This window comes from Pseudorca crassidens, chromosome 9 (genome assembly GCF_039906515.1).
Source record: "Pseudorca crassidens isolate mPseCra1 chromosome 9, mPseCra1.hap1, whole genome shotgun sequence".
Lineage (NCBI taxonomy): Eukaryota > Metazoa > Chordata > Mammalia > Artiodactyla > Delphinidae > Pseudorca > Pseudorca crassidens.
This window is the reverse complement of record NC_090304.1, coordinates 48,549,821-48,574,328: the sequence shown is the minus strand read 5'-3', so window position 1 is coordinate 48,574,328 and position 24,508 is coordinate 48,549,821. Positions and strand designations below refer to the sequence as shown.

General features: G+C 43.6%; 1 protein-coding gene across 1 annotated transcript in view; it reads left to right on the top strand.

Moving 5' to 3' along the window:
* The window catches only part of DNHD1 (dynein heavy chain domain 1), a 66,206-nt gene that overhangs the window by 15,513 nt on the left and 26,185 nt on the right, over positions 1-24,508 (top strand). Inside the window, 9 exon segments of the mRNA XM_067750088.1 lie at positions 1,522-1,776; positions 1,886-2,023; positions 2,157-2,208; positions 13,021-13,286; positions 13,377-13,620; positions 18,048-18,205; positions 18,702-18,838; positions 18,840-19,186; positions 24,379-24,506. Coding sequence (XP_067606189.1) covers positions 1,522-1,776; positions 1,886-2,023; positions 2,157-2,208; positions 13,021-13,286; positions 13,377-13,620; positions 18,048-18,205; positions 18,702-18,838; positions 18,840-19,186; positions 24,379-24,506 — 1,725 coding nt within the window.

The following is a 24,508-nucleotide window of genomic DNA, read 5'->3' as shown; positions in this document are numbered from 1 at the left end:
TCTCCTGGAATTTTAGTTCTAGATTGTTATGAACATTCTTGTTTTACAGCTACTCATTTAGAATTAACGATGTGTATCACAAATTGTCTTTTGCTCATCAGAGCTTCTTGTAGACCACTTTATCCTCTTATATTCATTTTCCTCTGTCAGAAATATACTGTTGTTTATTTTTTTTTCCAGAGAGAATCTGTGGATGGTGAATTTTTAGTCTTTGTATATCTAAGAATGTCTTTATTCATCCTCAAACTTTATTCATCCTCAAACAAAAAGTGATACTGTGGCTAGATACAGTATCCTAGGTTTTAAAAATTTCCTTAGAACTCTAAAGATATTGCCCCTAATGATGAGGTTTTAAAAACATATACTGATAAGATGTTATGGAAAAACCAAAACAAACTTTTCGGCCAACTCAATAACTATTGTTGTTGTTGTTTTTATGGTTTTATCCTAGTTATCACTCAGTAAGCCCTTTCAGTGTGAGGTGGTACATTCTTTTTATGAACATTTACTGTGGAACGGGCCATGCCAGGCACTGTGTTAAGCAGTAGAGACATGAAATAAGGTGTGACGGAGGCCTCCTTGGAGAATTTACAGTGTAGTGGATGAGTCACACGAGTAGATAATGGTACACTGGACTAAGGACTATGACGTGGGAAGCACTGGGTATTGAGGGTATTGCTAGAGCACAGGAGAGGACACCTCGCCAAGTCCGAGGCATGTCCGTATATGACACGCCTAGCAGTCTCAACTGCCTTGGGTCTGGATCTCAGAAGACTGGGATCTGAGCTCAGAGTTAGCAGAATACAATCCGCAGACCACTCGTAGTTGTAATCACAAGCTCTGTTGAGCATCAGAAAGAATAGGAGAGCAGCAAGGACAAAAGGTCCATCTGGCCAAATGTGTCTTTCTGGTGTCTCCCCTCTGTTCCTCAACAGGACAGGCCCAGAGGGGGCAACTATCAGCCGCCTGTGTAGGCTGAGGAACTCCCCAGTTGCGAGAAGAACCCACAAAGAGGTCCCCAGGCTTTCAACCCTATTCCCTGTCCCCCACTAGAAAGTCTATGTCAGTAGCCAGAGACAGCTTCTACTCTCACAGAAGGCAGTGTTGTGCTGGTCAGCAGGCCACATCACCCAGGCCTGGTGATCGGACTCCATATCCTGGAATAATTGCTGAGCCTTACTTAGCCAGTCTCTCTTTTTCTTTGTCTAATCTATGCATTGTGAGTCTCTCTATTTACACATGCACACATTTTCTATTTGAGTTCCATCCTGGGGGCTCTTGGCAGACAGGCCTGGCCTATCAAAATAACTCACTGTAGCTTCTCCATGTATCTTCTCCATTTCACGTCTTCCCTGGTCGCCTAAAGATTTCCAGGGCCAATCTGTACTAAAAAGCAGCCATTCATGTGTATATCTAGGTTTTAGGCTCCATGACCTGAGGGCTTTGCAACGGGCCAGTGGGTGGCCAGTTTGGTCTCCATCCCCCTTTCTCCAGTGAATTTTCCACTCTCTATTCTGACAGATTCACGAGGATACCTACCACATGCAACAGGGCCTGCAGGAACAAGTGAAAAACTGCAAGGGGATCAGGACAGGACAGGGCTCCCTATACCTTCAGAGGGTGCAGTGCCAGCAGCTGGAGCAGAAGCTGAAGCAGGCAGAAGCCTGGTTGCTGCAGATGGGACAACTGGCCCGCCTGGTAGACTACATGATTTGCCAGAACCTCGTGTCCATCATAGAGGACGAGATAACCTCTTTTGTGGCCAACATCTTGCAAGTGAGGTGGTGGGTGGCACGTGTGGAGGTTGGCGGGCAGTCAGGGGCCAGCTGGTAGGGAGCGGATACTGACATCTAGCCCCACCACCTCTCCTAACCCTCTTTTACAGGCTCCAAGGCAGGAACCCTTTCTCTCAGCGCAGCTGGTCTTTGACAGTTGTGGCCAGCTGTCTCATGAGCCCTGTATTGAAAATATGATCCAGATTATAATTGGGGGCCTAAGGTCTACGAAGGTCTCTGCCCTGAAGGTATTCTGGATTGGACAGGGGGCTGGCTGTAGGAATTCCCACTTCCTATCCTCTGTATAATCAGAAGCTCTCAGCCTGGTCTGAACCCTCATTGTTTGCTATCTCTGCCCCTTCTCTGTACCTTGGCATGAAGGTAATGCAGTGTACAGACCCGAAGACCTTCTGGGATTCCCTGTATTTTGAAGGTATTTAAGGAGCCCTAGGCAGCGGGGAGGAAGGGTGGAAGGAGGGAGAAGGGCACGTGCAGTGTCCTAATGGCCAGAGAGTCGGGCACTGGGCATGCATGGAGCAGCTCTAACCTGGGTCTGCACATGTGTTGGGGGGTAGGAGAGTGGAGGCATGTTTTTGCTCACTCGTGCATGTGCCTATGTGTATGTACGTGCACGTACCTGAGTGCAGTGAGAGGTGTATGAAAGAGTGTGAATACATTGTCCTCTGATTTGTCCTAACTCCATGAGGTTTTTCTCTAATGTCATAATGGCGTTTCATTTACAGTTGGATTTGATTGCTAAGTTAATTTGTACTTGTTTGAAGAACTCTGCCTGTTCAATATTTGCTTTATTTCATGCAGCTCTTTTTCATTTCATATAGAATAATTCATTAGTATTATTGAGCTATTTTATAGTTACCAGTTATCATTGATTATCAATCCTCAAAACTAGTAAATCGTCAGGGAGGAAATACACCTTCACATTCCCTTTATTTGGAATACTCACGCTGTCACAGATAAAACCATTAAATGCATTCAGTCACCTCTGACATGTAGGTACTTTTTCATTTTCCCATTCAACTAGTACGTTTTCATTAAGATAATGTAAAGACACCAGGTTAATTTTAGGAATTAGGTGACAAGGAAGAAAAAGGGTCATTGAAAGGAGCCTGTGTTTTTCTTTCCTTTGTTTGTTTTTTTGGCCGCGCCTCGCAGCATGCAGGATCTTAGTTCCCCGACCAGGGATCGAACCAGTGCCCCCTGCAGTGGAAATTCGGAGTCGTAACCACTAGACCTCCAGGGAATTCCCGAGCCTGTGTCTTTGACAAATCACACCAGTTGCGGCACATTTTTTTCTCAAGTGAATCTAGATTAATCAATAGAGATTATTGATGTTTGTTTTACATGGTACAGTGGAAAAAGAAGGGCTCTGAAATCAGACAGGCTAGTTCACTAATCTGTAAAATGGGAAAACAAAAATACCTCACTTGCAGCATTGTTTTGAAGAATAAAAGAGTAATATGTTTAGAATAGTGTTCAGCACATAGTAGTACATGTTACAGATAGTATCTTATTAGTAGTAGTATTAAAGATTTAGGTAAATCATACATTTCACAGTGCTTTCTCATTATCCATACTGTGCACATGCTCCAGTATTTTCCTTTGAATGGCAAAACAAACAAACAAAAACCCTTCAACTTCTATTCTAAATCCAGCGAAAGGGAGAATATTCACTTGCAATGTCTTGGATTATCCCTTCTACTTTTAGAAAAGCATCAGGGACTGATGTATTTAGGGGTGAAGTGTCACGATACTCATATCTTGCAAGTATTGGGTTGGCCAAAAAGTTCATTTGGTGTTTTCCATAACTACGGCAAATCCTGAATGAACTTTTTGGCCAAACCAATAGTTTAGGGAAAAGAAAAATAGAAGGAAAAACAAAAAAAGCAATGTGGCAAAGTGTTAATAATTGTTGAGTCTAAGTGGACAGATAAGGAAAGGAGTGTGTAGATCCTTTAAACTTTTCTACATGTTTGAGATTTTTCAAAATCAGAATTTGAAGGAAAAAAACAAGGCCAGCATGGAAAATCAAGTTAATATCGTGGAGGAACCAGAATCAAAGTTCTGATTTGGGATTTTTCTCTAAGTTCTTTATGAAAATTAGAGTAATATACAATAAACATGTAGCAGGTAAAACACTACAAGTAGTCTTTAAGAAATATATTCATCTGAGAAATCTTTTACTTAAATGAGGCAAAATTTGTATGGCATTTTAACCAAATTACAAAATGATTTCAGTACCTCCATTTATACCCAAAAATATGAAAAATAAGCCCCTTATAACAGAAAATTATATATTTACTAGATTCTAGTCCCTAGAAGAATACCCAGTGCTTTACTAATAAAGTGCTTGTAACATATTCTCTGTTCATAAGCTACGTTCTATGACATTTTCCAGAGGACAGTCTTAGAACTGGAACATTTTGAGACCAAAAAGAGGTTATTAATGTTACTATCGGATGCTCTTACAGTCTTATCAGGAATATTCTGCAGTTTAAAACTGAGAAATACAATCAGATAATCATTTTCCTCATCTGGCAGGTGTCAAGTTCAGGAACTATTACCTTAAAGTTCTTACTTTAACTTTACTATGGAAATATCCTACCAAGATCGCAATATCTTTTTGAGAAATGAAGGAAACAATAGCAAAGATCAACAAAACTAAAAGCTGGTTCTTTGAGAAGATAAACAAAATTGATAAACCATTAGCCAGACTCATCAAGAAAAGAAAGGGAGAAGACTCAAATCAACAGAATTAGAAATGAAAAAGGAGAAGTAACAACTGACACTGCAGAAATACAAAGGATCATGAGAGATTACTACAAGTAACTCTATGCCAATAAAATGGACAACCTGGGAGAAATGGACAAATTTTTAGAAAAGCACAACCTTCCAAGACTGAACCAGGAAGAAATAGAAAACACGAACAGACCAATCACAAGTAATGAAATTGAAACTGTAATTAAAAATCTTCCAACAAACAAAAGTCCAGGACCAGATGGCTTCACAGGTGAATTCTATCAAACATTTAGAGAAGAGCTAACACCCATCCTTCTCAAACTATTCCAAAATATAGCAGAGGGAGGAACACTCCCAAACTCATTCTATGAGGCCACCATCACCCTGATACCAAAACCAGACAAAGATGTCACAAAAAAGAAAACTACAGGCCAATATCACTGATGAACATAGATGCAAAAATCCCCAACAAAATACTAGCAAACAGAATCCAACAGCACATTAAAAGGAACATACACCATGATCAAGTGGGTTTATCCCACGAATGCAAGGTTTCTCCAATATATGTAAATCAATCAACGTGATAAACCATATTAACAAATTGAAGGAGAAAAACCATATGATCATCTCAATAGATGCAGAAAAAGCTTTCAACAAAATTCAACACCAATTTATGATAAAAACTCTCTAGAAAGTAGTCATAGAGGGAAACTACCTCAACATAATAAAGGCCATATATGACAAACCCACAGCCAACATCGTTCTCAATGGTGAAAAACTGAAACCATTTCCTCTAAGATCAGGAACAAGACAAGGGTGCCCATTCTCACACTGTTATTCAACATAGTTTTGGAAGTTTTAGCCACAGCAATCAGAGAAGAAAAATAAATAAAAGGAATCCAAATCAGAAAAGAATAATTAAAATTGTCACTGTTTGCAGATGACATGATACTATACATAGAGAATCCTAAAGATGCTACCAGAAAACAACTACAGCTAATCAATGAATTTGGTAAAGTTGCAGGATACAAAATTAATGCACAGAAATCTCTTGCATTCCTATATACTAATGATAAAAAATCTGAAAGAGAAATTAAGGAAACACTCCCATTTACCATTGCAACAAAAAGAATAAAATACCTAGGAATAAACCTACCTAAGGAGACAAAAGACCTGTATGCAGAAAACTGTAAGACACTGATGAAAGAAATTAAAGATGATACCAACAGACGGAGAGATATACCATGTTCTTGGATTGGAAGAATCAACATTGTGGAAATGTCTACACTGCCCAAAGCAATCTACAGATTCAATGCAATCCCTATTAAACTACCAATGGCATTTTTCACAGAACTGGAACAAAAAGTTTCACAATTTGTATGGAAACAGAAAAGACCTCGAGTAGCCAAAGCAAGCTTGAGAAAGAAAAACGGAGCTGGAGGAATCAGGCTCCCGGACTTCAGACTATACTAGAAAGCTACAGTAATCAAGACAGTGTGGTACTGGCACAAAAACAGAAATATAGATCAATGGAACAGGATAGAAAGCCCAGAGATAAACCCACACACCTTATCTTTGATAAAGGAGGCAAGAATATACAGTGGAGAAAAGACAGCCTCTTCAATAAGTGGTGCTGGGAAAACTGGACGGCTACATGTAAAAGAATGAAATTAGAACACTTCCTAACACCATACACAAAAATAAACTCAAAATGGATTAAAGACCTAAATGTAAGGCCAAACTCTTAGAGGAAAACATAGGCAGAACACTCTATGACATAAATCACAGCAAGATCCTTTTTGACCCACCTCCTAGAGAAATGGAAATAAAAACTAAAATAAACAAATGACACCTAGTGAAACTTAAAAGCTTTTGCACAGCAAAGGAAACCATAAAAAAGACAAAAAGACAACCCTCAGAATGGGAGAAAATATTTGCAAATGAAGCAACTGACAAAGGATTAATCTCCAAAATTTACAAGCAGCTCATGCAGCTCAATATGAAAAAAACAAACAACCCAATCCAAAAATGGGCAGAAGATCTAAATAGACATTTCTCCAAAGAAGATATACAGATTGCTAACAAACACATGAAATGATGCTCAACATCACTAATCGTTAGAGAAATACAAATCAAAACTACAATGAGGTATCACCTCACACCGGTCAGAATAGCCACGATCAAAAAATCTACAGGGCTTCCCTGTTGGCGCAGTGGTTGAGAGTCCGCCTGCTGATGCAGGGGACACGGGTTCGTGCCCCGGTCCAGGAAGGTCCCACATGCCGCAGAGTGGCTGGGCCTGTGAGATATGGCCGCTGATCCTGGGCGTCCAGAGCCTATGCTCTGCAACGGGAGGAGCCACAACAGTGAGAGGCCCACGTACCGCAAAAAAAAAAAAAAAAGAAAAGAAAAAAAAATCTACAAGCAATAAGTGCTGGAGAAGGTGTGGAGAAAAGGGAACCCTCTTGCACTGTTGGTGGTAATGTAAATGATACAGCCACTATGGAGAACAGTATGGAGGTTCCTTAAAAAGCTAAATATAGAACTACCATACTACCCAGAAATCCCACCACTGGGCATATACCCTGAGAAAACTATAAAAAGAGTCATGTACCACAATGTTCAAATTGCAGCACTATTTACAATAGCCAGGACATGGAAGCAACCTAAGTGTCCATCGACAGATTAATGGATAAAGAAGATGTGGCACATATATACAATGGAATATTACTCAGCCATTAAAGGAAATGAAATTGAGTTATTTGTAGTGAGGTGGATGGACCTAGAGTCTGTCATACAGAGTGAAGTAAGTCAGAAAAACAAATACCATATGCTAACACATATATATGGAATCTAAACAACAACAACAAAATGATTCTGATGAACCTAAGGGCAGGACAGGAATAAAGACACAGACGTAGAGAATGGACTTGAGGACATGGGGAGGGGCAAGGGTAAGCTGGGACGAAGTGAGAGAGTAGCATGGACATATACACACTACCAAATGTAAAATAGATAGCTAGTGGGAAGCAGCTGCATAGCACAGGGAGATCAGCTCGGTGCTTTGTGACCACCTAGACGGGTGGGGTAAGGAGGGTGGGAGGGAGACATAAGAAGGAGGGGACATGGGGATATACATATGCATATAGGTGATTCACTTTGTTATACAGCAGAAAATAACACAACACTGTAAAGCAATTATACTCCAATAAAGAAGTTTAAAAATAAAAGAATATATTTTTGATATTTGTGGTAAGATAAATCTGTAACCCTGAAAAGGGACAAAGGATTACTTCATTTTTATTATAAAAATTTCTTGAAGTAGATTTTTGTTGGAATGGTGTTGAAGTTAGCTTAGAGATATAATGCAAAGAACGAAACTGTCCTTAGTGTATATTTTTCCAGGGGGCTGCATATGGCAGGGAGGGTCTCTTGGGAATGTGAGGTGTGAACAGTATGACCAGCAAGAGGAAGTATAGATGGAAGCAGTGTAACAGTGAGCGGATTCATAGATGAGAGGGGAAGGAGTTTTTTTTCTTGCCACTCTGTAAGAAATTTTGAAACGATGAAAAGTCCTATAAATATGTTTGACAAGTTGCTTTGCTCTGTGTGAAATGTCTGAGTTACTCCTTCAAGGAAACCTACTGTAAAGACCTATCATTATTTAGGTCTTTCAAGTTGGATGGATATTTTAAAATGCAGCTCCATGTTGACTCATATGTATTATACTAAAACATATATATTTTAAACGGAAGCCCAAATCACTCAGCAGTGACAGGTAACTTATGTTTCTTTGATTTACTTGATATCAGTTCTCTTTATTTCACTCTTACTCTGGCTAAGAAGTCATTAGTGTTCTGTGCTGTTGGGATATTGCATTCGCCAAATTATATTAAAAATGCCCTAGCTTTTCTTTCCATTGCTCAGAAGCACACATGAATTGACTGTATAGCACCATATTGCCTGAGTGCTCTCATGGGTCTTGGCACCTTGAATCACAGTTCTCCAACCCCATCTTTGTTTTGGAGCTCACAAAACAGAGAGTTACCAAATTCAAAGGCAGAAAAGATGTAGCAGCACCAAACTTCAGAGAAATTGAAACTAGAAAGTCAGGAAGAGAGTCCCTGTCTCTCAAATTGCTGATTAGCCTTTCATCTCTACTTCTGCCTGTGCTTCTTCCCAATTCCCCTGATTCTCTCCTAACACTAGCTGTCTCTGCTCCCTTTGAACTTTCTGCTCCCTTATAACCATTGCTTCCAAAGGACTTAGACTTTCTATGCCACCAGCTCCATTCTTGACTCTATATATGATCTTTCAGTTAAGTTTTCCTGATTGTGTGACTTAGTTCAAATTTTCCAGACAAGAAATAGGATTGATTCAGCCTACCCTACAGAGAGTCATGTATCCGTAAGATCTGGCAAGAGCAATGGGCCATGGTACGAATTAATTGGTTTTCGCTATAGGTCAGAGCATATCCTCTTAGAAGGGTGTATATGGTGGAGGAGGCTCCAATCTTCAGCTATGCTTGTCCTGGCTCTAAACATCTATTATATGGGCCTAAATGTGCAAGTTGGTTTTGGATTACATATCCTAACTCAAAACTAGCTAAGGAAAAGGGGAGATTTTTTACTGGCTCCTATAACTAAGAAATTAATGAATACAGCTGGATTCAGGCTCAGCTGGATTCAGGGCTCAGGCAATGTCATCAAGGCTTTATCTCTCTCTCTTAGTCCTTTGATTTTACTTGTGAGTTTGAATCCTAAATCACTGAGAATGCTGTCAGCTGGAAGTAACAGAAGACCTAAGAGTAGCCTAAACAATACAATCATCTCACCTAACAAGAAGTCTCCAGGTAGCTTCCAGGGTTGGTTCAGTGGCTCAGAAATGTCATCAAGTACCAGGCTCTTTATATCCTTCCCCAATTCCATTCTGGGTTTAGCTCTAGGTAACGACAGATCCTCTTGGAAGGGTATGTGTGCTAGGGGAAGCTGCAGTCAAAAATCCTTTTTCATCCTCAGGCTATTACATTGTAGTTGCAAGACAAGTTGCAGCTCCATGCATCCCATTCTCAAGCAAAGCCATGTTTTAAAAAGGGGAGGCAAGGTTAGAGAGAAAGCTCTCCTTGCCTGACTCTCACTTATTATCAGAAAAATAAATCTTCTCCAGAAACTCCCCAGCAGATGCACTCTTACATCTCATTGTAAAAATCCAGGTGTGGGAAATCAAAGGGCTGATATTTTTAGTTTCTCGTGGAAGATAGGCTCTACCACCATGGAAGAAGGGAGAAGCGAATGGCTATTAGTTGGTCAAGCAATATGCCTTCCAAGGTTTCATTCTTCAGATAGGCTCTCTCCTCCTGGCAAGGAAGAGAATCGCCAGCATTCTCTACATTGTCATTTCTGCTATATTCTTACCCTTTTAATAATTTTATTATTGAATAAAACCTCATTTGAGTTCTACAAGTAACAATATGCTCACCAGCAGTCCTTATGTTGATGTCTCTTTTAGTCATTTTGTTTGTCCAATGTTCATTCTCTATTTAGATTCCTCAGGATGGGCTTGTGGGAGCAGAAGTCTCAAGTTCTTCTATGTTGATAATAGTTTGTACCCTTTGAAAGTTAGTATTACCAGTTGTAAAATCATTGCCTCATATGTTCTTCCTTTCCATATCTTAAAGATATTACTCCATATTCTTCTGGCATTAAAAGTTGTTGTCAAAAAAATCTGATAATAATCTAATTTTATTTCCTTTATAAATCACTTGCTTTTTTTTTTTTTTTTTTTTGCCTAGATACCTAAAATATTTTTTCCTTGAAATTCAGTAATTTTAGTAGAATATGTCTCGGTATTGAACATTCTAAGATAGTATTCTCAGGTATGCTCCTTTATAATGCAGCCTTAAGCCTTTTTTATTTCAGGAAAGTATGCTTGAATTAAGGTTTTTAGTATTGTTCTCTTCCCTGGCTTTGGATTTTTCTTCAGGGACTCCTATTACATGTGTTTTAGATCCTTATCACTTTTCCCCCAATGTGTGTTCCTTTCTCTTGAAATATATTCTTTTAATCCTTATTTCTTTTTTATTTTGTAATTATCCTTATTTTTACCTTCTATTTTTCTTAAGACATTATTTACCTGTTAAGTTTATTTGCTCTTATCTTCCTTTTAGTTCAGTTTCCATTCCAAAATTATGCTTTCTTTTATTTCTAATTCTTTCCTGAGTTCTGTTGCATAATTTCTGAGTTTTTCTAACTCTGATATGTGGTTCTCTTTCATGGGTTATGCCATTTTCCTGATGTCTTTTGACTTGTTTTGAAATGGGCTTGATCTGTTTCCTGACATGCTTTCATTGTCTATAAAGATGTTATTCTACTCCCCGTTCTCTTTTTCCTTATACTAGCTTTGTATGGGGTTTGATGTTGGTACTTTTCTGTTACTCATTTCTGAAAAGTTCTCTTTTACTAACTTGTAGGAGACAGCTTGGTTCTCTAACCTTTCAATTTCCTTTTCTGTTGATTTTCTGTAGTGTTCAAAAAATGGGGGCTAACTTTCTGAGGTTTCCTGGTTTCTGTTTCTCTCTCCCAGTTTTATTTGGACCTTTCCTTTTTCTCTATTGCTTCCATTCTGCTCCCTTTTTACTTCACCCCCAGCAGTTTCACCTTAGTGCTGAGTACTGTCCCAGAAGGGAGCCCTCGCCGGTTGGTTTTAGGAGCTCATTGGGCATAGACTGCTAAAGCTTCTACGGACCTTACCTACCTGCTACTGGAGCAGGCAAATCCCCTTCCATTTTTACCTGCTGTTCTCGAATTAGCCCTCTTCTTTCCACAAAATGTCTGTTGGCTGTTGCGGAGTTTTCCTAGTCTCAGGTCAGTCTGGTATACCATTGTTCTCCTCTGCTTCCTTCCCCATAAATGGCGATGCCACTTGGGACTTGAGGCTGTAGGTGGTTTGTTCCCACCCACTTATATTTTAGTGTTTGTAAGGATCCTTTGTCTTCATTTTGTTAAAAAATGTTATCCAGATGGGTTTTTCGTTTTACTGTCTAATTGCTCTGTCAATTTTATATACCAAATTCATGTGGGAATTTGGAATAGATTTCAAAATTATGCTGCCACTTCCACCATCTTCCTTGAACCCCTTCTGGCACTATTTTTAAAGGATCATTCTGGTTATGCAGGGCAGACTGCAAAGGGATAGAGGCAACGACCAAAGCAGGGAGACGAGTTAGAAGGGTATTTCAATAATGCCGTGAGATTTGATGGTGACTTGGGCTGGGGAAAGAGAAGAAGGCAGTGGTACAGGTGGTGAGAATCGGTTGGATTTTGGATATATTTTGAACATAGAGCCAACTGGATTTTCTGATGGCTGGCTGTGTTGTATGTGAGAGAAGAGTCAAAGGTAGCTTTAAAGTTTTTGACTGGAGCACCCGGAAGAATGGAGCTCCTGTTTACTGACGTTGGAGGACTGCATGAGGAGCAATCTGGGGGCGGATAGAGATCAGAGCTCATTTTGGGCTGTTGAAAGTTTGAGGTGCATATTAGGCATCTAAGTAGAGATGTAGACTAGGCAGTTGTTTAAGTGGGATTGGGATTCAGGGAGAGATCTGAGCTAGACATATATTTCAGAGCAAATAGGTGGTACTTAAAACCATGAAACTGGATGTGCTCTCCTAGAAAGTGAGTACTGACGGGGAAGAGAAGGGATCTGAGGATGGGCCCTTGCGGGCACTGTGGTGCTTAGGTGTTGGCAGTATGGATCTAATTTCTGAACATTTTGATGCTTCTTCTCCCTTTTTGTGCAAAGTTTTAACACAGATACTAAAATTGGCAATTAAACAGTTTCTAAGAATCAAGGGGGAGGCCAAGTTCAAGGATATTCCTTAAGACGGATACTGAGGACCGGCTTGCTCACCTTCCTTTCTCACCTCCTCCTCTGTTCTGCAGAGGCTAGAGTGCTATAAACTGTGCTTCTCAGACCCCCTTGCGGCTGGGAGTCACATGTGATTTAGATCTATATGTGACTTCAGCTCAGAATTGAGGTAAGTAGGGGAGAGAGGCAGGGCATATGCCGTCCATTCTGATGGTGGGGCTCATAATCGCTTATGCCCATGTGCTTATGTAGCTGGTGGTATGGCAGTGACATCCCAGTTTGCCAGGCAGCACAGAGCCATAGACACTTGGCCTAGAGTGTTTTTGTTTTTCAGCTCTTGCAGTTATTCATAACCCATGTAATAATCTCTAATAATTTCCTCCCTGCTTTTACTAGCTAGACTGAATTCTGTTCTCTGCACCTGAACCCTAACTAATAAATTCCCTCGGTGGGTCTGGTACTGTGTTTATTATGTAGATGTACGTGTAAACTCACTCATGAACAGAGAATGTGTGTGTGTGTGTGTGTGTGTAATGTGTATGTACACACTCAGGGTAGAGGGAGAGGTTGTATGTGGTCCCTGGAGGACACTCAGGGACAATTATGGCATGTACCCCACTAGAAGACCATGAAAAGGAGGACTCGGACATGGACTTCATGATGCCCAAGTTGCAGGATCAACCCAGAGATGCTGTGGACATCTTCTGCGGCCCGAGCATAGGATTGGTGTGGCCCTGGAAGTCTCACACAGTTACTGAAGCCCTGGAGGTCTGTGGGCACCGGCTGCGGGGCCAGTACTTGCCCCCCAATTATAAGCAGCTGCAAGAGGATCTGGACAACAGCCCTCGAATCCAGCAGGCACTGGCTGTACAACAGGCCCTGCTGGAGGTGAGGACGGAGGTCTAAAGAATGGGACGGTGGCCACCACTTCCCATCATAGCCACCCACCTCTGCCCTAAACACCTTGTCTGCCCCTAGGGCATGCTGCGGGAGGTGCAGGAGTTCTGCAGGGACCATCACTGGATGAAAGGCATTTATGAGTTCCTGCAAGCCTGGGGGCCTCAGAAGCTGGAGTCTATGAGAGGTTGTCCTGTCAAGAACTACGCGATGCTGGTGAGCTGCCTGGATGGTTGGCGGGCCCGCGTCTCCAGCATCCCCGTGGAGCTGATCACAAAAGGCAGGCTGCTGCGGCTGAGCTGCCGTGACATACAGGTGGAGATGGGTGAGCGCTGCTTACCCCCCCCCCTTTGCCTTCTGTACCTTATCCGCACAGCCCTTCTTGGGCCTTCAGTGTCCTCCAGGGACCTTTGGTGCAGGCCCCTCATTGGACCTGTAGAGCCTCCCAAAGCCCCAGGTCCCAGGCCCTTCCCTTTGCAACTGAAGGTGCGATCACTGCAGAGGACAGCCTCTCCGCCTGTCCTGACTCTACTCATTCACCACACTCCCTAGGAATTGTGTGTCCTTGTCTCCTAGCACTTTCTATTCTCATGGCACGGAAGTAGTTCAAACCAAATGTGACTGAGAAAAATCCTAGCCCGCTCCTTAGGCTAGGAGAACCCAGTTTCTTTATAGAGATTCCCAGGAATCAAGGGCGTCCTCTCCCCACATGTGGCAGTCAGAATCGACACTACAATTTGCACGTATAAAAAGTTACTCTCTTTAACTGATCTTGGCTTAGTCTGTAGCCCTAAATTCTGCTGATGGTGAAAAAAGAGACCGTTGGCCCTCCCAACCTGCGTGTTCTGTGTCTGTGGATAAAATTCCAGAGAGTTCCAAGAAGCAAAACTTGAACCGATAACTGTTTATATAGCATTTACCTCGTATTTACAACTATTTACATAGCATTTATGTTATTTTAGGTACTATAAGCAAACTAGAGATGAGTTAAAGTATACAGGAGGACATATATAGGTTATATGCAAACACTATGCCATTTATAAAATGTGTGGATTTTGGTATCCTCAGGGATCCTAGAACCAAACCCCCAAAGGGACAGCTGTATTCCAATTGAAAGTGCACATTTTTTTCTTTTTATTTAAAGCAGCACTTTTGGTCTAATTCAGTCTATTTTGGGTATTTGGTCAATTCAAAATTCATACTACAGTTCTTGATTATTTTGATTTTCGAGTGTCCTCTACTCCTTCTCCTCCCCAAGGTGGCCCCCGGCATTAGAGAGGGCTTCTGGGCTGTGTGCTCTTCTTTGCTGGCTTCTGCTGACTTGCCTGAGGTCCCTGCCCTCCTTCTGACCTTGCTGCCCCTGGTGAAGCTGTGTCCTGAGCTGGTGTAGCTGGTGTGTGTTCTCCTGGCTAATAGGAGCCCAGAGTGTCTACCTCTGCTGACTCAGCTCTGCATTGGCTCTGCTGACATTACATATCCTTAGGGTTTTAGTGAACCCTTCATCCAGTCTTTGTCTTAGGCTGGCCACCCCATAGCTTCTGCTTAAGGGTCCCTCGCCCCTCAACACAGGAACCCTATCTGGGCCCACTGGCTATCAACTCTCCACTATCTCCTGTATCCCCTGCCATTCGGGAGCTGTGGCGGACTTGGGAACGTTATATTTGGCCCTCTTTCTGCCACAACACATCACACCATGATTTCTGCTCTGCTGTGACTATCTCATGCCACATGAGCATGAGGGCGCCCTGCAAGGAGGTATCTTCCCAAAGTGATACATGGAAAGTGGAGCTCGAGCCCACTCTGCTGTCTGTTCCCTGCTCAGCCCATCTCAGTTTCCCACCTCATGTGTCTACCTACCCCCACGAGGCCAAGGCCTAGTTGGTCTCCCTGGGTCTCTGAGAAATCTGGTTTAAGACCTAACCTTGTTCGTCTTTTCTCTTCCTCCCTTTCCATGGGAAGGATGTCTCGTACTACTGGTTACTAGCTAAGTGCCTCCCCCCAGAGATGGCTGTGGAGAAACACACAGAGGGGTAGACTGGGAAGCTGGTGATTTGTTCTTCTGGGAAACAGAGAGGTTTTGTCACCTAACACCCATGAATGGCAGTAACCAATCGTGTCTGCTTCCTGCAGAGACTAGATACTCTCAGATCCATGGCCTCCAGGCCTGCTTTCTTTCTTTCTTTCTTTGGTTGCACCAGGTCTTAGTTGCAGCAGGCGGGCTCCTTAGTTGCAGCTCACCAGCTCCTTAGTTGCGGCTCGCCTGCTCCTTAGTTGCGGAAGGCAGGCTCTTTAGTTGTGGCATGTGAACTCTCCGTTGCGGCATGCATGTGGGATCTAGTTCCTTGACCAGGTATCGAACCCGGGCCCCCTGCATTGGGAGCGCAGAGTCTTACCCACTGCACAGCCAGGGAAGTCTCCAGGCCTGCTTTCTTTATAAGGTGGGAGGCCTTGGAGCTGGGCCTGAAAGAGTTTGCCTGAAAGTGCTTGCCTGCCTAGCCCTCCCTGCCTTTGCTCTTCCGCAGATGAAAGCACATACCTCCTTAGGTATCGTCTAGACCACAGAACTCCCCGCTCTTTCCCCAAGCCTCGCTCCTAAATGCACAGGGGATTCAGGCTGGCCAGGCAGAAGAAGGAGGACCTGTGATTGGCCTGCTTTCTTTCTGACCCTGTTTTGGGCAGGCTTCGCTCCACTCTTGCTCAGGAAGTCAGTGTGCTTTCTAGTCTGTTGGCTTCTTGGTCCTTAGTCCAGGCTCAACTGGCCTCTTCAAGAGGAGCAGATGGAGAGGTAAAAGCACAGGGCTCAGAATCCTGGCTCTGTTTTTTACTGGCTTGCATGACTTCAGATCACTGAGCTTCAGTTTCTTTATTTGTAACATAGGCATAACAATGTAGTCGCTCACAGGGTTATGGGAAAGAGGATTAAATGAGATATTATTTGCAATGTTCCTAGCATTGAGTATGGCATGCAGTAGATGCTTACTTGTTTTCATTTCACCTATTCCCTTCTGTCCACTCTCATCCTTCTTGCTGATCTAATTCTATCTTCTTATCCTGCAACTTTGTTCCTCTTCTACTTGGGCTCCCTTGAATACTTGAATTACCTACTGTTACGAGTTGGCCTCACCAGAAACTTGACTTCATACTTTACTCTTTCCCTCTCCCTAACTCCACCACGTCCAGCCTGTCATCAGATCCTTTCCATTCTTCTGCCTCCTACATATCTCTCAAATGTGTTTTCCCATCCATCTCCAACTTCCAACCCCGAGGAGCCCTGGTATTTTATCAGTCCATTGCTCCCTTATACCACACGGTGTCACTGTTGAGCTCTTCTCTGTCTTCACTGGCCCCGTGCTGCTGGTCAGAAGGCGGCACCATTGCAATAGCCTAGCTACTGTCATAGGTCAATGGGATAGTTTGAAAAAGCATAAGTGCACATCTTTGTGTTCTGTTCAACCTTGGGTACCCCTCAGAAGTTCCCTTGTCTTGGTTTTCTCAGTCTCAGCTGTTGGTGCCATGTCCTATTCGTTACCTCCTCCAAAGCTCCCACAGGTCCATTCCCTGTATGTCTCAATTATCTGTGCCTGGAACTCACTGTCCTACTTTCCAGTTGCAGAGATGCTCATGGAGGATGAGTTAATTTACTTTTCACCCTTCAAAGCATAAAATGTAACACAGTGGAGCCAGACTGCCAGAGTTTGAATCCTTGCTCTAGCATTGTGTGATGTTGATATTTAAACTCTCTGAGTCTCACTTTGCTTATCTTTAAAACAGGGGCAATAATAGTATCTGCCTCAAAGGCTTTTGTGAGGATTAAATGGGTTAATACAGGTAAAGTAGCTGACACTGTGTCTGGCATGTAGTAAGTACTCTATACTATATTTTGTGGCATACTCCATGCCCTATTTCTATATTGTATTTTGCTGCTCTGTGCATATTTTAACATCTCTGAACTTAAGAGGTGTATTATAATTGATGGCATCATTTTTTCTTTTTTCATGGTGTGTGTAAAATAATGGTGCTTCTTACAATCAGTGGTATCTCAGATCTGACGAGGTTTCGTGTTGGTATTATTCCTGTCCTCGGCGACAGTGGAGGTGTTCATATTGCCAAAGCCAGCTTCCAAGATTATCTTCTCGCCCCAAGTCCACCTGACAGCCTCTTTCCTTTAATCCTTAAAAACAAAAGGCAGATTACACACTCTTCTTGGTACCTCTTCTACTAGAGCAGAGGCAGTAAGACTCCTCAGATAGAAAATGTTTATCTGTGGTGGGCAGTCTGCTCTTCATGGACACGGCATCCCTGTGCCTTTGCACATGGTTTCATCCACTTGGCGTGCCCCTGGAAGCCTTAACCACTCAGTACAGTCAGCTCCAACGTCCCCTTCCCTGAGGAGGCCTTCCCCAGCATCCTCAGGCCTCCTGCCCCGTCACTGAGCCAGGTTGAGGGCTCTTTGAAGAGCATCTACCACACTGGTATGTGATTATCCCCTTCTATGTCTGTCTCTGCTGCCATATTGTGAGCTTCTGAGGGTGGGAACACTTTCTGTCTCACTCATCACTCTTGTCTACCGGTGCCCAGCACAGGCCCAAGTGCACTGCAGCTGACTGGACACCAAGCAGGGGTCCAGTAAGTGTTCAGCGACTGGGGGAACGAATTCACGTTCTGGCTGCCCCTTCAACCTGCTCCCACTCCGGCCCCGCCACGCTCCCCTTGTACTTCACCCCCTCATGCCTAACTCTCTCCTGTCTTCAGAATCCAAGCTGGTGGGCATCAGGAAGGACATTCTTGAACAGATACAGAACGAATGCCGGAGCCGCGGTCAGCAGCTAATAACAGAGCTCACAGATTTCACGAAGGCCTTCCGAACCTTCAACACCGACATCCACGCCCTCACGTGGTGCTCCCAGAAGGTGGGCTCTCCCCATCCTCCTTTCCCAGCTCATCCAGGGCCGTCCCGCTCGCATGCCCAGCACACTCCCTTCAAGTCTCAGCTGAGCTCTCGGTGGGGCGTGACGCTCTTAAACTGTGCTCACATGTGTGGTCTGCCCTTGCCAGCTCTCATCCTGTTCAAACGTGGCCCTCAACATCCTCATGAGAGGGGGAGGTCCTGGTGTTTTGAGAGGGAGAAAATCTGGCTTTCAGAGACCGAGTTCTGCTCTCTGTACAGTCGAGTAGGGATCCAAACCCTGCCATCAGGGCAACAATCTGATGGGGGAGGAACTGTGCTGTCTTCAGGGAGACCTAGGTCAGATGGGGGATCTGATCCCAGATTGCCCTGATCCCAGTTGGTTAAAAGGCGGCTGCTGGGGCCTGGAGCCTCTAGCAGGTGGGAGTGTCCCTCAGGATGTAAAGGGCTGTGGGAGTGCTGGTCTCAGTACTCATGTGGGAGTACTGTTGTCCCTGCAGCTGAACGAGGCCAACGAGCGGTACACAGAGCTGGAGGAGCGAATGGAATATACGCGGTCACTCTGTGAGCTCGTCCGCAACCACTTTGGCGTCTTCAGTGCTGAGAATGAGGCACTGGACATCTCGGTGAGAAGGCATCTCTCCCGTCTCTCCCAGTGCCCCTCCCCCATAACCACCTCTGCTTGACTACCCTCTGCCTGCCCCGCAGCTTCTGGACACGTGGGAGTCATTCCAGTTTGAGAAAAGCCAGGCCTCGGGGTTCCTGCTCAGTAAGCGACACGCCATTGTGCCTAAGCTGCAGCAGCTGATGGCGGCGGCGCTGGCGGAGCTGGAGGGCCTGATTGCGAAGGCCCTGTCCGGTCCCTTCATGGACCCTGAGCAGGAGCAGAGGAGCACTGAACGCCAGCTCATCTCCCTGGAGCGTCAGTTCCAGAACACAGCCAGCGGCCTCAGTGAACTGCACCATGCCTACACCACCTTCACTGGTACCGAGGGTCCCGCCCCCTCCATCGCCACCCTGGGATGCCCCCTCCCACTGAGATCAAGGTTGGGACTTAGGGACCTGCATCTTGGGTGACCCGAAGCAAGTCTTGGGAATCACATACCTTCATTTTAGTCTATTTTATATGTGAAAATTGCAGGACAAAATCTAAATACATTGGGTATGTCAAGTGTTGTGCTTAGCGTGGGGATAGGGGGGCACACGGTCTGGTAGAGAAGGCAAATAGGTGAGCGTTCCATCAGAATGTGATGGGGCCAGAGGGCTAAAAGCCTGTGCAGGAGAAATGTAAAGGTGTCCTCATCGTAGTTGTGTAGCCCTGTTCAACCCAGTCCTACACCAGGCACCAGGTCCCAGATAAAAACGGGTCATGATGCTCCACGGCCACTGCTTCCAGCCAGTGTGGTGGAGAGAGGTGGCTGCTAAAGGCCTCACCGGCCCCTAGGAGGAGACCGGGACAGAACTATTGGCCTTAGCCCTTCTGTGCGGTGGTGCAGCTAGGCTGGCTCCCCTCTGCACGTAAAGAACTTTGCAGGCTCCAGTTTCTTTTCTCAGGTGCCGTCACTTCTGTCGGTCACTCGTATCCCTTGGAAGGGCACACTGCTTCTGACTGGCCTCTTGGCCAACCGCCAACCGTTACTATCCCTGCCTATGGGATCCTCAATCCCAGGGAGGGCCATTTGACCAGATGTGAGCTGGAAGACACTCTGGGACCATCCTCAAACAAGGGGCTTTTTCTTTGGTCAAGTATTGGGAGACCCTCATCCTATATTCTAACTGATGTAGACCAGACCTTGACCTTTCCTGCTAGTGGTTGGGGTGTTTGTGGAAAAGCAGAGTAGGGGACTCAGGCCTTGTGGGGTTAGGCCCAGGAAACCCCACAGCATTGCTTTTACTTCCTTCTTCCATCCCTGTCTCCTCACCAAACTTCCGGTTTTTAAAAATAATCTAGGATCTTAGATCCAGACCATTAATACTACTCTATATTTTCCACTACATATCTTTTATTTTACTTACTACCTTTGACATTTGTTTTGTTCTGTAACTGTGTTAACAACTACTTTGATATCTAAGGTTTAATGGTTTTGTTTACCCACTGCCAATTTTTAAAGTACCACATCTTTTCATTATTTTCACTCCTTCCTTGGATGGCTGCAATAATTCTTTGAGTATTTCTTTTTTCTAAGAAGGGAGTTGGAGGTGTTAAAATCTCTAAACTTCTTATGGCTAAGAATGACTGTATAATGTCCCTATATCACAGCTTGGCTAGATATTGAATTCTGAAGTCACAACACTTTTTTGTCCAGACGTAGATACTACATCACTGTCTTCTGACATTTATCATTTTGGACAAATCTGATATCAATCTGATTTTCTTCCTTTGTAGGTAATCTTTTTTTCGATTATTTGATAATGGCTCTTACAGTTGCTCTGCTCCCGTTTCAGAATTTTTATCTGTATGTTGGATTTTCTGGATCTCTCCTCCATTTCTTTCATCTGCTTCATCATTACTTCTTTTATTCTTTTTTTTTTTTTTTGAGTTCTGGGGAAATGTGAATTTGTCTTATAAGCTTCCATTTTCTGTGGTGTCTACTCTGTAATTTCTTTCTTTTTAAAAAAATATTTATTTATTTATTTTTGGCTGCGTTGGGTCTTCGTTGCTGCACGTGGGCTTTCTCTAGTTGTGGCGAGTGGGGGCTACTCTTTATTGCGGTGCGCGGGCTTCTCATTGCGGTGGCTTCTCTTGTTGCGGGGCACGGGTTCTAGGCGCACGGGGTCCAGTAGTTGTGGCACGTGGGCTCAGTAGTTGTGGCTCATGGGCTCTAGAGTGCAGCCTCAGTAGTTGTGGCGCATGGGCTTAGTTGCTCCGTGGCATGTGAGATCTTCCCGGACCAGGGCTCGAACCCGTGTCCCCTGCATTGGCAGGCGGATTCTTAACCGCTGCGCCACCAGGGCAGTCCCTGCAATTTCCACTGCATTTTAAAACACACATACACATGTTGTATTTGTATGATTAAGTGCACATGTATATGTATATAAGTGTATGTATATGAGTATATATACGTGAACATATTTCCTAGCTCTGTCTACTGAAGAGTCCAAGAAGGAAATACACTCCAATAGCAAGGAACCACATTGTGCCCAGATCGTAGTTTCTAATACCATTCCCCACTAAAAGAAATCAGGGCTCCTCAGAGAATGAATGATTCCAGGGCCATGGCAGGGTAGGTACAAGATGAGAGTGGAATATCTTTTTAAGCCAGAAAGTAAGGAAGTGTTAAGTTCTTTTTAAAAGTGATGGGACATGGGCTTCCCTGGTGGCGCAGTGGTTGAGAGTCTGCCTGCCGATGCAGGGGACACAGGTTCGTGCCCTGGTCTGGGAAGATCCCACATGCCGCGGAGCGGCTAGACCCGTGAGCCATGGCCGCTGAGCCTACGTGTCCGGAGCCTGTGCTCCACAACAGGAGAGGCCACAACAGTGAGAGGCCCGCGTAACGCAAAAAAAAAAAAAAAAAAAAATCCTGATAAAAGTGATGGGACATGGCACAAGGACACAGAAGGGATGCTAACTGGACAAACCTGGGACAATTTGACCACCAGGGTAAGTACAAAGTAAACTACTGAAAAAAACAGGAATGTATTATCCATACTAGTACTAAGTAGATGATAAATCAGTGAGGGAGAAATGAGGACTTGTGCTTATAGTAGAATGCCAGAGCCAGCTGGGCAGTGTGAAGGGAGGGCTGGAGAGGGAACACCACATTTTGCCAACCATCATGGTAAATACTGGATTGGGTGAGGGGATCATCAATGAATGCCAAATTTGGGGGCAAATTTGACGAGGAACAGAATATTTGCACTGTCTTAGAGAGTCTCCCTCAGAGACTACTTATTAGTTGCAAAGGTAATAATTCAGTGGAGAAATTAGGCAACATTTTGAAGGTGATCAAAATTAATATCTCCAATGAGGGACAGATGAGACACAAATGGACATCACGTACCTCCAGACGTGATACCCAGAGGACACAACATGACCGATTCAACAGTCCAGCTGGGAGTGATTTTACAAACTCAGCCATGAAAAGAAGCATACAAACACAACACAAGAAACTTTCTGTTAACAAAAAAGGGAGAAAGGGGACTGTCTACTTCAAAAATGTCTATGTTACAAAAGACTGTGGGGAATGTTCCAGATTAAAAGAAGTTGAGGAGACATGACAAGTAAATATGGTACTTGACCCTAGACTGGCTGCTGTACTTGAGGGGAAAAAAATGCTATAGGGGACATTACTAGGCCAACTGACAAAACTGAAATATAGACAGTAGATCAGATAAAAGTATTATATCCATGTAATATATGAAGTTGATAATTGTACCAACGTTGTAGAAGAGAATATCCCTTTTCTTAGGAAATACACACTTGAGTATTCAGGGGTAAAAGGACATGATATATGTAACTTAGTTTAAATAGTTCAGAGAAGAATTATGCGTTTGTGTGTGTATACACACCTGCCCAGACACCCACAGGGCATGTAAACACAAATGGTAAAGAGAATAGGTAAAATGTTAACAAAAGGTGATCTTGATAAAAGGTATACAGGAATTCTTTTTACTATTTTTTTTTGCAACTGTAAAAAGTTGGATAGCATTTCCAAATAAAAAGTTTTAAAATGCAATGGAATTTACGAAATAGATAATCCTCAAATTTGTCTTTATCTTCTCGTGTGTCTGGAGATACTATGTCTGCTCCTTCTTACAAAGAGAGTTCTTTACTTGCTCAATATTTAATGTTAAGACAACTGCTATCAAACATTATATGGGGGGAGTTCCCTGGGGGTCTTGTGGTTAGGCTTCGGAACTCTCTCACTGCTCTGGCCCGGGTTTAGTCCCTGGTCTGGGAACTGAGATCCTCAAGCCTCGTGGCACAGCCAAAAAAAAAAAGATTATATGGGTTTCTAGCTGCATCTTTTGAGTTCAGACAAAGGAAGATTTTATTAAAGAGTTTAATTTACTTTGTATGTGTGGGTTTTGGGTTCTGTTTTGTTTTGTTTTTTGGTTAGATCGGAGCTCTGATAGCCTCGTGATTCTCAGACCTCCATGATGGATGACACATCATGTAAGATGCATGGTTCTCAGCATTTGGGTGTAGCTTTTTCACTTTTTCTCTCACTCAAGAAGGTACAGTGGAATTCAAGTGAATGAGGATGACAGTTTTATTGCAATATTCTTGAATCTGGTCTGATGTCTTTTAAGTAAATTGCAAACCTCAGTACTATAATTATTATTAATAACAAATTATTTTTGACACATATCTCAAAAATGAATATAAATTTTGGTTAAGAACTAACGCAGAAGCTTGTGAGATGAAGGGAGGGAATAATGGTCAGAGACAGACACGATAGGGAGTGTCACCATTTGCCCCTACGGTCCTCCCTGTGGGCCAGATCCTTTCTCATATGCATCTCACTGAACTCATTCATTTGTCCAACACATATTTGTTGAGTGCCTACTGTGCACCATGCGTGAAGTATATCAGTGAACAAATGACAAAACCCTTGCCCTCATGAACTGAACGTTCTAGCTGGGAGAGCAAGACAACAAATAATAAACATAAAATATAACCAAATGATGGAATATGTTAGAAAGTGATAAACGGTATAGAAAAAAAGTAGAGCAGGTTAGGAGGGGCTGGGAATGCCAGGGAGGGTGGCTAGCAGTTCTTAATGAGGTGGGCTGCGTAGGCCTCATTCGGAAGGTGATACCTGAGCAAGGACTTGAATGTGGTGAGGGAGTGAGCCATGTGGTTTTCTAGGGGAAGTGTGTTCCAGGAAGAATGAACTGCCCGTCAAAGGCCCTCAGCAGGAGGGAGCATGCCTGGTGTATCTGAGCAACAGTAAAGAGTGTGGTGTGGCCAGAGTGGCATAAGTGAGACAGAGACTAATAGAAGAGGAATCCTTCCCTTTCATCACTATCACATTTTCCTAGATATTCTTTCCTTGGACTAACTCTCCCTTGGATTATTGTACTGAACAATTTTGGACAACCACACCCGCCCCGTCCCTGGCACTTTAAGGACCCTCCCTTCTGTCATTATGGGCTCTTGACTGACCATCCCCCATCATGCCCCCACCCCCAGCCCTGCACATAGCCTAGGCTTCATCAAGCCCTATCCCACAGGGGACGAGAGTCCTGTGCCCTTGCCAGCCTGTGGGACCCGTCCTATTGTGCAGCAGCAGCGCATCTGGCACCTGTACCGAGTCGTCTCTGAAAGTATCAGCGAATGGAAGTGCATGGCTTTTGCCAAGGT